At 34.3% G+C, this 16135-nt stretch overlaps 1 protein-coding gene across 1 annotated transcript; it reads right to left on the bottom strand.

Moving 5' to 3' along the window:
* Window positions 1-4748: 4748 nt before the first annotated feature.
* LOC145164383 (protein transport protein SEC31 homolog B-like) lies at window positions 4749-15741 on the bottom strand. The gene is made up of 22 exons (XM_079083108.1): window positions 15243-15741; window positions 14902-14956; window positions 14686-14808; window positions 14025-14121; window positions 13907-13943; window positions 13696-13801; window positions 13552-13609; window positions 12802-12899; window positions 12600-12719; window positions 12456-12498; window positions 11380-11489; window positions 11036-11163; window positions 9728-10286; window positions 8421-8513; window positions 8162-8347; window positions 7865-8078; window positions 7665-7780; window positions 7098-7196; window positions 6885-7013; window positions 6117-6399; window positions 5171-5409; window positions 4749-5086 (listed from the first exon to the last, which is right to left on the bottom strand). Exons 1-22 carry the CDS (start codon window positions 15569-15571, stop codon window positions 4997-4999), a joined length of 3312 nt encoding a protein of 1103 aa, XP_078939234.1. The 5' UTR covers window positions 15572-15741; the 3' UTR covers window positions 4749-4996.
* Between the last annotated feature and the right edge of the window lie 394 nt (window positions 15742-16135).

The following is a 16135-nucleotide window of genomic DNA, read 5'->3' on the forward strand; positions in this document are numbered from 1 at the left end:
AAATTTCATATGATTTATGTATATACAATGCATAGTTTTGACTCTACTCAACTGTATGTATACATTAGCCGAATATAATTAAAGAACTTTTTGTTCACAAAAAATAAGAAAAAAGCATTATAAAGATTATAACTTTGAAGTCTCCTGGTCCAAACGCCCCCTAAAGGTTGTACCTTTTGACACCAACTTCCATTTGTAGTGATAATTTGTACTTCGATAAAGAATCAGAAACTAACACCAACTACCATTTGTAATTTCAATTAGACATATGAAAGCTAGGTAGCAATCAAACACGAAACTTGATGAACAACAATATGTAAACATTAAAACACAAAAACAGAAACGATAAAGAAAACATGTACTGAATATTCATTTACCTGAATGGGAAGAGCTTGGTTATACCCTTTTTCGCCAGAGCTGAGACAATCTCTTGATTTATCCCAGGCTTAGAGATCTCGAGACCATCAGAAGACGTACCCCTTTCACCGTCGTATGTGTGATCGGCGGCAACCGCAAATCCCGTAGCTTGTGTTGACACATCGGAAGCCCTGATACTCGCCCATCGTGACCCATGAAAACTCCTCAAAAACCCAAACTTTGGATGGGAAGTTTGAGACCGGCTAGGAGATTCTTTACGATTTGCGGGTGAGGGTGGTGTGGATGAAGGAACGAGAAGGTGTTTGAGTGGGTTGCAAGTAGTAATGGAAGCAAGATTAGTGAGTCTCTTGGAAGAAGTTTTGAAGAGGATACTATTCATTTCTGCAATTCGATTTCAGATCGTCTTATGTGTGTGTGGGTACTGTATGAGATGAAGAGGGAGCGTAAAACCCTAATCTGGTGGGGGTGAGGTTTTAAAACTGATAACCTAATTTAAAGGGGGATATTATTTGATTTTATCAATTTACCATAATTAATTATAGTATAGATTACTATTATACCCTTATATTTATTATTAATGATTTATTTTTTCTTAAATTCTCATTGGTCCATAGATGCATACAATAATTGCTGAAAACATTTGAACCTAGCTCTCTTTCTCTCTCTCTCTCTCTATATATATATATATATATATATATATATATATATATATATATATATATATATATATATATATATATATATATATATAGGTGCCCATCTACTTATATAATGACCAATTGAATGCACAATTCTATCCCCTCCATTCATCATCGTAATTTTCCTACGCCCCTCCCTTTCTCATTTGCTACTCACTTTCTTTCATAACATCACAACCGACGAACAAAAACTGTAGCGCTCACCACCGCATCCCAGTTTCATTTGCGCAAAAAAAACCAATGACCTCTAAAAACAAATTTCTGAAAGAAATTATTCGCACCCGTCGCTTGGCACGGGTAAGCGGATTGTGTGTGTGTGTGTATATATATATATATATATATATATATATATATATATATATATATATATATATATATATATATATATATATATATATATATATACATATATCTTATCTTATCATATCTTACTATTTTATAATGTACTAGTTTATAACCCATAAGAACCACGATTATAAAATTAATTAAACTTTCATATTAAAAAATCAAAAATTATTAATCAATTATTTTAAATAAATTATTACTTAAGAGATGTTTTTTAGTTATATAAAATTATAATCGTTGATTTAAATAAATACGTGAAGTTATATCACCTTATAATCTGTATTAATTTTATTTTATTTTTTAATATAATATTATTAATTTAATATAATTAGAATGAGAAAATTTTAAAATTGAAATTTAAAATGGAGAATCAATTATTAATTTAATGTAATTAAAATGAGAAATTTGAAATTTGAAATGGATAATTAATAGGTTGACAAGTGGCATGATAGGTGATATATAATATTAATGAGGAGTTCTAATAGTATAACACTTGTCAATCGGAGAATAAACCTATTTTTTTATTAGAATATGGAGATGGAGATAGAGATATATAAAATGAGTTCAAAAGTTTTTAAGACCAAAGTCTTAAAACCAAGGAGGTAAGATATCAACCTTAGATTTAATTTGGAGGGCTATCATTGTAAATAAGTTTAAACCAATCAAAACCAAACATTTATCCATTAAAAAAAATGGTTCAGTGGATCTTATACTCAAAATAACGTTTCTCTATGTCTGAACTAGGGATAAGATATAGAACCGGAAAACCGAACAGGAACCGGAACCGTTAGAACCGGAATATGTAGAACCGGTCTGGGTCCCGGGTTTAAAGAATGGTTTTATCCGGATTCCGGGTAATCCGGGTTTCGGGTCCGGGTAAACCGAGTGTAAGAACCAGAACCGTGTTAGGAACCAGAATCGGTTTTTATAAAAAGTTTAAAACATGCATATCTCATTTATTTGAAGTCGGATTAGTATGAGGTTTTTTCCAGAATGTAGTTTATGCTTTGTACATAATTTTAGAATATAATTTTGTCATTTTTGAGTTAATATTCATTGACTTACAATCCCTAAAAGTCAATATATCAAAGCTTGACATTTTATGTTTTTCAATTTTCTTTTTTTTTTGTATTATGTGAATGTTTTAAAACGTGCATATCTAATTCGTTTGTAGTCGGAGAATAGCATGCGGTTTTATCCAAAGTGTAGTCTAGAGTTAGTATATGATTTTATACTATAATTTTGTCATTTTTCGTTTAATATTCATTGACTTACAGTTCCCCAAAATCAGGATATCAAAGCTGTAAATTTTCTGTTTTTCAGTGTTATTTTTATATTTTTTGACATTTTAAAAATGCATATCTAACTCGTTTGAAGTCGGATTATCATGAGGTTTCTTGCAACGTGTAGTTTAGAGTTTGTACATGATTTTAGACTATAATTTTGTCGTTTTTGGTTTAATATTCAATGACTTACAGTCGATCGAAGTTGGGATATCAAAGTTGAAAATTTTCAAAGTTCAACCACTAAGTGATTACCAAAAAATTCCGGATTTCCCGAGTTTTCCAGTTCTATACGCACTTTACCTGGTTCCACCCGACCCTCATTATTGTTTTCGGGTTTTCCGGTTCTAAACCAACTTTACCCGGTACCTTACCAGGAACTGAACCAGGACCAGTTCCTATATATCGGTCCGGTTTCCAGCCTACAAAATCCCGTTAACCGGTTCCCGGGTTTTTTGGGTTTGGGTCTACCGGTCGGGTTTGGACCCACTCTTATCCCTAGTCTGAACTATTTTCTCTCAGTGTGTAGAAAAACCCTAAAAAAACCTTAGCTTCAAACTACAATCGCCGCCTCCCCCTCACCTACTCCACCACCCACGACCACTGTGACAACCTTTACCGGCAGAAGCATCATCGCCACCACTGTCGCGAATCATCACCGCCATGACCACCCATCACCTTCTCTATAAACATAAAACACCCTAAATCTAAACACCACCCTCAAATAAGATGTTCTCTTCAAAACCAGCTTCACTGTCATTCCCGCCACTCAGTTTATAATGAAGAAAAGAGATGGATTTATGTATCTTAGTTAGATCTTTGTAGATATGCATTTGTTGTTTCCTTTACTACTGTTCTCGACACTATCATACGCGAGGGCAACATCTAAAGATCTAAACAACCACACTAAATACGCCATTACTTTGTCTTCTCTACCAAAAAAAGATGTGTCACCTCCTCCCACCTGCAACCATCTTTTCTCTCCTGAACTTTTACAAAACTATTTGGTTAAAAATGCACTCTAATGCTCTAATGAGAACACATAAAAACGTTTAGTGACCTACTAAATACAATTAAAAGTTTAGTGACATATTGAATACAATTAAAAGATAAGTGACCTAAAGAGCCAATTGTGTAACATTGGTTGTCATTTTATGACATAACATTGGGGTGTGACCGTTTAGACCTCGAACGGTACCAGTTTACAAAAATAAGTCTGGTTATCGATTCCTTTATAGTGCAAATTCGGTCCAACTTTTTTTACTAGTTCGGTCTGGCGAGTTGGTTTGGACCAGAATTTTAAAAGCCTCATTACATTGTAATCTGTAAAACTTTTAAAAGATGTATTATCTCATTCATTTGAAGTTTGACTAACAATGAATCTTTTTCAACATGTAGTTTAGAGTTTGTATTTGAGTTTTGGTTGTAATTTCATCATTTTTTTGTTACATACTCAAGGAGTTACAATGCCTCAACATCAAAATATCAAAGCTAAAAGATTTTTGGCTTTTCATATACTGCTTTAACGACTTATACCATAAGCAACTAATGTTGTACTGATACAAGAACCGGAAAACCAGAATCGGTATTTGTATGCCTACACAAGTCCGGTCCACCGGCCACACTTTCACCTTAAACCGGTCCAGTCCAAGAATCTGTTCCGAGATAGTGGTCCAATGTGATCCAAGTGCTCACCCCTACATTAACCCATATTTCAAGGACCAATTTTACATTTTTGTCATCGGATGGTTGCTTATACCATACTATGCAAAGAGCAATTGGATGTCCGTCCTTAAAGACCTTTGCAATACTTCACAAACTTTTCTCACACCTCTTATAACCTTCCTCAGGATCATTGGACATGAATGCACGTTTATTTATGGGTGGAACAAAGCTGTAAACTGTCTTATTGAGTCCGATCCAATCAAATTCATGTCAAACTCAATGAAGGTCATTCTATTTATAAATCGTGTCCTACATAACAAATGGAACCTACAAGATACAAGGAAATCATCAAAAAACCATGATGCTAAAAGTATAAGAATTAATACAAAATACAACCCAAACGTATTTTATAAAAACTATGCTCTCAATTTTCAACAAAATTATGTCCTTTAGCTACTCAAGAAAATGAAAATCTATTTCAATACACAAACAAAAACCATACCTATGGCAAAACCCTGTAATCTAACTTCTTTAAATTCAAAACCATCCGAATTAATTTATAGAAAGTTAAGAAAAAAAAATAAAAACACCACACATCCACATCCTGAAAAGAACTATGCCTTATGCTTATCCCATACTTTGTCTAATCCTGATCATTCGTTTCAGTGTTGCTAACCAGAAGCTACACTCGTCCCATTCACTGGTGGTAAGATCCACCTAACAAAAACAGCCAACACAATCAGAAGGGCATTCATGTCTTTTTACATTTTTTAGTGCGAGATAATAATAATATTGTAATACCTGGACTTTGAGGGCTGTAGAGAAGTCACCATGATTTAATGCTTGACATAACTGAACAAGTTTTTCAGCAGCATTTTTGGAAATATCAGAATTGTTTAATTTCACAAACAAAGCACCGAGTTTCTTTGAGTTGTCATCAATCTCTCGTTTCTTAGCTGGAACTGCACGTGAACCTCCTAAAGCCTCTGATGTCTCGTTGAACAGTCTAGTCAATGTCCCAATAACCGGCTTCTGTTGGGCTGCAACACAAAACATCAAAACTTTTCTTTTAGACAAAATTGCAAAAATGGTCCTTGTGGTTTCTCATTTTATGTGGCCAAGGTCCAAACCTTTGAAAAGTTGCAGATTCGGTCCTTTTCATCAAGCTCTGTTGTGGTTTTGGTCCCTCTCTTGTTAATTTTAATTTTTTGAAAATGACAATTTTACCCTCAGGGACCATTTTTGCAGAAATGGTCCTTGTAGTTTCTCATATTATGTGGCTAAGGTCCAAACCTTTGAAAAGCTTCAAATTTGATCCTTTTCAACAAGTTAAGTTGTGAGTTTTGGTCCCACTCTCGTTAACTTTAACAGTTTGGCTGTTAATTTTTTTGAAAATGACAATTTTACCCTCAGGGACCATTTTTGCAGAAATGGTCCTTGTAGTTTGGTAAAATTGTCATTTTCAAAAAAATTAACAGCCAAACTGTTAAAGTTAACGAGAGAGGGACTAAAACCACAACAGAACTTGTTGAAAAGGATCAAATTTGAAGCTTTTCAAAGGCTTGGACCTTGGCCACATAAAATGAGAAATCACAGGGACCATTTTTGCAATTATGTCTTTCTATTTATTTGTACTTTCAAAAATAATTCTTATAGCATCCACAATAGGAAAGTGAAAAACATTTAAGAAGTCTCCACAATTATTTAAATGAATATAATATTATTAGAATTATGAAAAGCTCAATACCAGGAACATTTGACACGTCAGCAGTCTGTACTGTTGGAGGAGGGGTGGCAGGAGGTGGTGGGGCAGACTCGGGACCACTGTTGGGTTGCATTTGACCAGATCCTGTTCTTTGCATTCCTGTATTGTTATTAATAGGCATGAATCCTCTTACAGGAGGTGTGGGTCCCACGTCATGGAGTACTTTTGGCCCGGTGGTGGGGACCATTGGAGATGGGACCGGGGTAAATGAACCGGGCCCCGGTGGGCCCGCTTGATAATTGGAATTCACATTCAACTGAGATTGCTGATAAACATGGTGTTAGAATTAGAAATTAGAATCATACTTATTTTTTATAGTGTAAATTACACGAATGGTCCCTATGGTTTGGGGTAATTTGCACGCTTGGTCCCTAACTTATTTTTTTTAACTCGGAAGGTCCCTACTGTTTGTTTTTGTTACGCGTTTGGTCCTTATTGTTTACGCGCCTGTCTTACCTAAAAAAAACTATTATTTAAATAGTGAAAAATGGTGGGGTAGGTAAGGTAAGTTGAGGGGGGTGGGGTTGGGGGTGTGTTTTATTAAATAAATTAAAAAATCAAGGGCCAAATAGTCTTTTTAGGTAAGACAGGGACCAAACGCGTAACAAAAACAAACAGTAGGGACCATCCGAGTTAAAAAAAATAAGTTAGGGACCAAACGCGTAAATTACCCTAAACCATAGGGACCATTCGTGTAGTTTCCTCTTTTTTATATCAAGGAATGGAATTGGAATGGAAAGAAATACATACAGGATATAACTGAGAACCCAATGTGGGGGCTTGCTGATATTGGTCAGCATTTCTCATCATTGGAGGTGTCATGGGAACAAAGGGTCTTGCAGCTGGTTGATTTGCAGGTGGAGCTTGATTGAATCCCATCTAAAAAAAATATAAAAAGGGTATTTTGGTCATTCAATAAAAGAAGTAGAAGAATGTAGGAATTAGGATCAATGATTTACATACCTGTGGAGTGGGAGCTGCAGGAGATGGAACAAACATGTTGCGTTGTGGCTGTTCATATTGGTTACTGTAAGAAGGCCCAGGTGGTTGTTGATAGCTTTCCTAAATAAAAAAAAATTAAAAAAAGAAAAAGAAAAAGATGATAATGATACAACTCGTGAATAGATAATAGAGTAAATTACATGAATGGTCCCTATGGTTTGGGGTAATTTACGCGTTTGGTCCCTAACTTATATTTTTAACTCGGAAGGTCCCTACTGTTTGTTTTTGTTACGCGCTTGGTCCCTGTCTTACCTAAAAAAACTATCTGGCCCTTGATTTTTTAATTTATTTAAATAAACACACCCCCAACCCCACCCCACCCCCCTCACCTTACCTTACCTACCCCACCATTTTTCCCTCTTTAAATAATAGTCTTTTTAGGTAAGACAGGGACCAAGCGCGTAACAAAAACAAACAGTAGGGACCTTCCAAGTTAAAAAAATAAGTTAGGGACCAAGCATGCAAATTACCCCAAACCATAGGGACCATTCGTGTAATTTACTCTAGATAATATAAAAGCATAAATACCTGATAATAATTTTGAACAGGCTCCACAACAGGATTTGTTTGTTGGTTAGCAGAGTATACACCTCCTGTATGTGTTTGAGAATATGCATAATCTGTAGATGCGTTTCCATTTATCTCTATAAGACAATAACAAAAAACAAATTCATTCAGAATCTAGGGTTTAGGGTTTAAAATGTTGGGAAGCAGAATGAAATGAATACCTGGTTGAGATGAGAAGGCAATTCGATCACGTAAGATTACAAGTTCAGGAGACAAATCTTCAGTTCCCATTAGTTTCAAATACTCCATAGCTGTTGATAAAAGTCCTTGACTTGCTAAAATCTCAGCATACTTCTCAACAAGTTTACATAAAGGAGCACTGAATCTCTTTTGTCCAGTTGCTAAAGCAAGGACCACAGTTTTCTCCATTAAATCCTTCAAATACATATAAATTATATATTTTACCAATTCACCAAAAGGAAAAGATTTTATGTATATATTAGATTAAAAACTCTCACCTGAAGAAGATCAACATAGGACTTTCCTTCATGCTCAGTTGACACCTTCTTTGACCAGATTTCTACAGTTCTATCGATATTTCCAGAGCATATGTAGCAAAGAGTTGCTGCTAAAGTGTTTCCAGCATTTAGGAGTCTAGAAGCAAGAGTATCACAGAGTGAAGTCCATTCATCTCCTTGTGCAAACTGTGATTAAAGGGGTAAAAAAGTAATTACTATCACTGATTTTTCAGAATTGTAAGTTATTTTATTAGCTTACAGTGCAGAGGAGAGCAAGAGTTTCTTTCCAAGATCTGAGGGGCCTGATATTTACTAGACTAACAAGGTCATTATTTACCATTGCAGCAACAACCTGTCAAGTAGAAAATGATAAAATTAATAAACTAATGCACTTAAAAGTAGAAACTATAAAATCTGTGATTTAATAAACAACAAAGAAGAAAAAAAAACATTGTACTTTCATTGATTTGTTAACTATAACATTCATTTTCCATTTTTTTTTTCTATTACAGCTCTAGTTTTAAGAATCAACCCAATACAAAGAAAGTTTCAATGTTTCATTGTTATAATTGGGTAGACTTTACAAAAAATAATTTTTTTAATAAAAAAAAATGGAAGTAGAATGCTATAATTGGCTATAATTTTCAAAGTGTGTCTTCATAAGAAAAAATCGGAAGTACAAACATTAATAGAAACAGAAGTTGTAAAAAATTGGTAGATGGTGATTTTGTAGGATTTTAGAAAATCAGCCAAAAGATTGGTTTGGTCAAACGCGTCTACTTGGACAAAAAGTCAAAACTAATACAAAATGTCCTCATTTTATCAGGTTTTATACAAAAAAGTCCCATTATTTTGGGAAAGTTTTTGATAAAGTCCTAAATCTTTTTTTAATAGAAAAGTCGCGGTTATTTAACATTTTGCCCAAATTAACAAAAAATCACTTTTTTAAGAGTAAATTACACGAATGGTTCCTATGGTTTGGGTAATTTGCGCGCTTGGTCCCTAACTTATTTTTTTAACTCGGAAGGTCCCTACTGTTTGTTTTTGTTACGCGCTTGTCCCAGTCTTACCTAAAAAGACTATTATCTAAAGAGGGAAAAATGGTGGGGTGGGTAAGGTAAGGTGAGGGGGGTGGGGTGGGGTTGGGGGTGTGTTTATTTAAATAAATTAAAAAATCAAGGGCCAAATAGTCTTTTTAGGTAAGACAGGGACCAAGTGCGTTACAAAAACAAACAGGACCTTCCGAGTTAAAAAAATAAGTTACGGACCAAACACGCAAATTACCCTAAACCATAGGGACCATTCATGTAATTTACTCTTTTTTTAATTTAATAGGAAACGACAGATTATGTGATTTTTCCAAAATAATTGGACTTTTCTCTTTTCTACATAAAACCCTATTTTATCTACATTCTAATTCTTATTACTTTTGCAACCTTTGAAATAAATGAAAGTAGAATGCTATAATACACAAAAACATTAAACTATGTTGATATTTCTTGCATTTAGCTCTTAAATTAAAGGTAAACAACACATAAAGTATAAAGAAAGAGAAGAAAAACATGCCTTTAAGTATGGAGAAGTATTCTTTTTAAGGTACTGATCACGTGTGGTCTCCCACAGGGAAGCACCACCAACTTGAGCAATAACTAAAGCATCTGCCATCTTATTTGCAGCTATACATTGTTCAACAGCTCCCTTGTAATCCCCAACAACCAATGCACGTTGAACACCATCATCAAACAAAGCATCTTGTGAATCACTTTCTCTCGTTTGTTCTTCTTCTTCTTCAACAACTGGAACAGATTCTTCAGTGACAAAAGTGTTGTGAGAAGTTGATGAAGGGGTCTCAGCTCTAGGAGTTGGAAAATTGTTGAAGAAATCTTCCCCGTTGTCAGAGGGGTCATTTGGTAATTTCAGTGTCAGGTTGGATTCTGTTACTTCTTCTTTAGGTTCATCAATGTGGGAAGTTGTTATTTCTTCAGAGGGGTTGTTTTGTAATTCATTGTTTTGTGTTTCTGAAGGTAGAGTGAAACCAAGATGGTTTAATAGTTTTGTACGTGCAGTTCCATCTTCTTCAAACATAACCTTCAAGAATCCCCATGTTTCTCTGTCATCTTCAGATCTGTTTTTGACAATTCAACAAAATGTTTTTGTAAATATATATAACTGATTTTTTTATTTAACGAGGGTATTTTCGTGTTTGATGTTCTATTAAAAGACCAAAATACCCTCGTAATATATTATAAGACCAGAATTGGAATTTGATATTCCATTCCATGACATGTTTGGTTGCCTTGGATTCCTTCAGTTTTCGCGTTTGATGGATTCCACCATCAGAATTCAACTCGGTTAAAAGACCAAAATACCCTCATAATATATAATGAACAAAAAAAACCAAAATACCCTGATTTTTTTTATTTCAATATATATTATGAGGGTATTTTCGTGTTTGATGTTCCATTAAAAGACCAAAATACCCTGGTAATATATTAAAAGACCAGAATTGGAATTTGATATTTCATTCCATGACATGTTTGGTTGGCCTTGGATTCCTTCAAATTTTCGTGTTTGATGGATTTCACCATCAGAATTCAATGCCATTAAAAGACCAATATACCCTCATAATATATATTAAAATAAAAAAACCAAAACACTCTGATTTTTTTTATTTCAATATATAAGGGTATTTTGGTCTATTAATGCCATTGAACTCTGATGGTGAAATCCATCAAACACGAAAATTGAAGGAATCCAAGGCAAGTCATGGAATGGAATATCAAATTCCAATTCTGGCGGATTCCAAGAACCAAATAAGATACCCTAAAATTTATTCAGAATGAGAAAAATCTGTGATTTATTAAGAATACATACTCAGATTCTTGAGATTTTTTGTCACACAGTTGCCTCAATAAAGGCCTCTCTCCACTACTCATTGCAGCTTCGAATTCAGATGAGGTGCTAACTAAACTATGTTCAGTAACCAACTCATGCACATCAACCTGAAAACAGTATTGAAAAAAAACTGTTAAGCTAAAAATAACAGGGAAATTATGAAAAATAGCAAAACACAGTTTGCCTTTTTTACCAATGTGAGTATGCAGACTTCAGTTTTTACCAATATGGTTAAAATCAATATGCAATGGCCATATTGTTTAAAGAGGCAAAGTATGTTGCTATTTCCCACAATTTGCAAAAGAGAAAGGCAGTGGAATTACCTCTGAAGCTCCAGATGAAGAACCAGTTGTGTGAAAAGAAACGAGTTTCCCACCAAAACCAAAAGACACTCCAGCTTTGCGTTGGTACCATTTTGGAGCTTTTAAAGGTGCTGCACAGAAATTATAAATATATAAAAACCGGCATTTAATATACAAGTAAGGGGAAAAAAGAACACCAAAACTCAGAAGCATAAAAATATACAAGCCAAAGATAAGGGGAAATTAGGGCATCTTCGGTTAGTGGATTCTGATGAAATTGGAATTCAAGATTCCATTCCATGGTGTGTTTTAAAGCCAAAGATAAGGGGAAATTAGGGCATCTTCGGTTAGTGCATTCTGATGAAATTGGAATTCGAGATTCTATTCCAAGGTTTGTTTTAAAAGCCAAAGATAAGGGGAAATAAAGGCTTCTTTGGTTAGTGAATTCCAATGAAATTGGAATTCGAGATTCCATTACATGGTGTGTTTTAAAAGCCAAAGATAAGGGGAAATAAAGGCATCTTTGGTTAGTGGATTCCAATGAAATTGGAATTCGAGATTCCACTCCATGGTTTTTGGTTGCCAAATTTACAAAATTCAAATCTGTTAGAATCTTTCGAAATATTTGTTTGGCTGGGTGGAAGGAGTTTAGATTCATTCGTTTTTATTAAAAGACCAAAATACCCTCATTGTATATATTGAAAACAATAAAAATATTATAATTTAATTATGTATATTGAACATATATAAGACAATTAATTATAAATATGAGAAATATTAAATATCCTCGTAACTTTTCTTCCTAATTATCCTCCAACTCATATAACATTATGACATGTGGATATCATTAATTCTCTCTCTTAATCCCATCTCTTTATTTTGACACTTGTCTTGATCTAATGAATAGGAGGATAAGTAGGAAGAAATTGTAGGAGGATATTGATTTCTCTAAATGTAATTATATGAGTCAATTTGAATTATTGAATCCCATTCCATTCCATAAATAGAAAAGATGCATCTATTTATTTCAATAGCAAAAAGGGTATTTTGGTCTTTTAATAGAAACGAATGAAATCAAGCATGAAGAAGCATGTTACCTGAGCCATAATGACCCTCACCAACACCATATCGAGCACAAGCCTACATGAATTAAAGAACAAATATAAGCTTTTCATAAATCTCAAAATACAAACAAACAATTATGAAACATAAGAACATTGAATAGGAGGAAAATAACAAACCTCAATGTTATAAATACCAATTTTTCCATCAAAAGAAGATGCTGATATGACCCCTGGTAACTTTGGATACCAGTGCACATCAAAATTCCAATTGGTTCCAGCTGGAAGTTCAGACACAATCTGAAAAGTTGAAATACCATTTTAAAATGTTTAGTAAATATTGTAACAAAAATAACTTAACTAAAAAAAAAGATCTACATACCTCAGCAGAATTAGTGTTCCAACAAATAGTGCGATTATCTTTGGCACATGTAAGCAGATATGAACTATCATGAGGACACCATTCCATTGCTACAACACCTGTTATATCATTTTATTGTGAATCACAGATTAAAAGAGTATGAGAAAATTATATACAATATTCAAAGCATAGGCTTCTATTATATTTGGAATTTTCTTTTTGAAACTCAAAAGGACTTATTGACTTATGGTTGTAGGAAAAGGAGTTTTTTTTTTAAAAAAAAAAAGTGTTTGGATTAGCTTTTGTGGTGGGAAAAGTCAATAAGTTATTTTTTAAAAAGTGTTTGTTTTAACTTAACATCTTTTAAGGGGTATTTTACCTTTTACAACCCAAAAAGCTATAAGGAGTTTTGATAAGTTAGAAATCCTAACTTATTGAAATCTCCTTTTTAAAGAGTTGATGAAAAGTTATTTTAAAAGTCATTTTCACATTTCCAAACACTTTTTTTGACTTATTGACTTTTCAAAAAGCCAATAGTCAATAAGTTATTTTTAAGTGAAATCCCAAACACCCTCTAAGGCCTTTTTTTAAAGTGATGTCTTGGATAAATGATGTTTGAGAAAATGAAGGTACACTTGGAGAAGTTGAAGGAAAACACAAATGAAAGCAATTTGTAAAAAGTTGAGACTTAATTGGGGAAGAAAAATCATTTCCTGAGTTTCTTTTTTAAGTTGTTTATTTCTGCATTAAGTAAGAAAGAAAGCAGTATACCTTTAGTATGACCTACTAACTCTCGCAATGGTGACATTGTGTTCCTCATATCCCATAACTGCATGCCAAAAACAAATGTAAATTGCAAGAATTAACAGTTTAAAGTATGGATGCATAAAAGAAGGCATAATTCATAATCATTACCCTTAGTGAAGGTGAATTATCATCCTCTGAAGCAACAATAAGTTGAGTGGCAAAATCAGGATGCCATTGCAAAACTGAACATCTTCTTCTAACTGAATCTGAGAAGCTGCAAAGTATATCAAATTGGTTGGTGGATGTAATTATTTGCAAACACATATTCCAACTTTGAAATTCGTTATCTGAATTTCACTGCATAAAATGATAAAATTACCTTATAATTGGCTTTTGCTTCCTGAGGTCCCAAACCACTACAACCACCAAAAAAAGATTTAAAAGGGTGTATAAATATTTGGATAGCTAAAATATATTTAGGTAATTCACATCCATACCAGTTGTTCCATAAAAAGAAGTTGATGCCAAGATAGGCTGGACCTTCTTATTCCATGACAAATATGCTATTTCTCCATGTGTTGAAGATTCACTGCCCTGCAGACACAGGTTAATTAGAATTTAGATGTCAAATGGCTTTTTACAAGTTTGCCCTCAAATATTTTTGACTTGTGCAAAATGAACAATTTAATAGAGAACTCAATGAACTTAATGGTTTCTTCGAGAACAGCAGAATTTGAAGTATGGTTTCTTTATGACTTAATGAATTTAATGGGAATAAAATTTTAATCTGGCAAACAATATATGAATGTAGGGGAAAAGAACGAGGGCCTAGATCTTTTATGATAAACGGGATGAGAAGCAAAAATTGAGACCCATAAGAAACTAAAGAGAGGTAAATAGTACTAAACTCAGTTTGCTATGTTGAAAGGCATATAACTAAATACCACCTATACTTGTAATCAGATTTCTACTATTAGTCTATAAGCAAAAGGCCATGGATGGAATGCAGGGGATAAAACAAATTAAGAGAAAAATACTGGATTTTTTCTACTTTTTATATACAAGATGCAGCTCACATATAATAATATTAATAAGAAATTGCCATGTGAAATTTAGATCAAAATTTAGATAATGAAAATGTAGTAAAGCCGTTGTTACCTTAAGGGGAGGAAAATGTGTAGGTTCTGTTGGTTTAGCAAAATCCCATATACAAATTTCACCTTCTTCAGCGCCAGATGCAAGATGGTTTGGTGAAAGGGAACTAAACTCCAGACCACGAACCTGAAAAAACAGATATGATGCACAACCTTTCAATAACGGTTTATTTTAAGTGTCAGTGAATGTTAGATCCCACGAACGAAAAATAAAACTCACAGGCCCTTTGTGTCTTGATAGTTGTTGAACAAGAGCATTTTCCCTTTCCTCGGGACTAGAATCAATGAAAATAAATAATAATGAGGTTTTCATGAATATAAGAACATAGTATAGCAAATAATATAACAGTTTTGTGGAATTGGGAGTGTGTTATCCTGTAGGAGCTGAGCTACAAGTAATCGTATCATTCAACATTCTCAATGACATAATAGAAGTTCATACAAACAATTCCCTCGGATTCGGAAGCAAAGAAGCACAATCTAATGTAAGACTCAACCAAGTTCAGTAAACGACTGCAATCTGACCAGCTACAATGAAGTGCATCGTTAATAGTAGCGTACCTCATGAGTAAGCGAGGGTTCCAGACACCGATGTTGCCATCTACAAGTCCACCGGCAATGAGACCGAGTGAGAATTCTTCTGATCCCGACGACGGTGATTTCCCCCAAGACAGCCGATTAAACGGTTCTGAACTAGGTACAGCACCTGATACCGGAAGGTCACGATCATCAGATCGGAAATCAAGGTTAAGGATTTCAAGATTTGCAGACGAACTGAACGACATGTCTACGGCTCCAGCCATAGTTCCGGCGGCAAGGAAGGGCGCATCGGGGGCAAACGCCACCAATGCCGATCTATCCACTTCCTTTACACACGCCGATGTGCCCATTTTGATTCGACTGCTGATTAATCAAGAGAGTAGCTCGAGATCTAAAGGGGGATTTTGAGTTTCTAGGGTTAGGCTGTGATCTAAAGGGGATTTTGTATCCGGAGACCCGAATCTGTGGTGCTTGCCGTCTCTCCTGTTTCTTCTGTTTTCTTGGCGTGCGTTTATAACAGTAGCACTACTAACCTTATGTAAATGACGGTTTACCCGTCATTAGCACCAATCACATTTTGCCACGTCTTAACTAAATTTAAACAAAATACTACCTGAACACGACTAAATTCTACTAAACGCATTAGTTAACCATCCTACTATTTTTTTTAAGCAGCAAATAATATAAATAAATAAAAACAAAGAGGCCAAAAGTAGCAGGAGCCACGCAAAGGCAAAGTATGAACAAAAAGGAAAATAACAAAACTTAGACGAGCATTAAGAAATATAAAAACTCATATTGCCTTGTATTTGTACCATTTGCACCAAGTAAATACGTCGGAGATAACATTACCCGCAACATTGCGGATCACCCCAAGTGGGGGAGAGCTGGTGATTCAGGGCGAGAGGCCACAG

The sequence above is a fragment of the Lactuca virosa genome, chromosome 1, assembly GCF_052849685.1.
Source record: "Lactuca virosa cultivar CGN04683 chromosome 1, Lactuca_virosa_CGN04683_v6, whole genome shotgun sequence".
Taxonomy (NCBI): Eukaryota; Viridiplantae; Streptophyta; class Magnoliopsida; order Asterales; family Asteraceae; genus Lactuca; species Lactuca virosa.

What these genes read in the sequence shown, in the direction of transcription:
- LOC145164383 (XM_079083108.1), bottom strand. Translation starts at nt 15,571, where the DNA reads ATGGGCACATCGGCGTGTGTAAAGGAAGTGGATAGATCGGCATTGGTG. An exon ending in TTGGTATTTATAACATTGAG is followed by an intron (nt 12,499 to 12,599) that starts GTTTGTTATTTT and finishes TAATTCATGTAG; the next exon opens with GCTTGTGCTCGATATGGTGT. An exon ending in CTTCATCTGGAGCTTCAGAG is followed by an intron (nt 11,164 to 11,379) that starts GTAATTCCACTG and finishes TACTGTTTTCAG; the next exon opens with GTTGATGTGCATGAGTTGGT.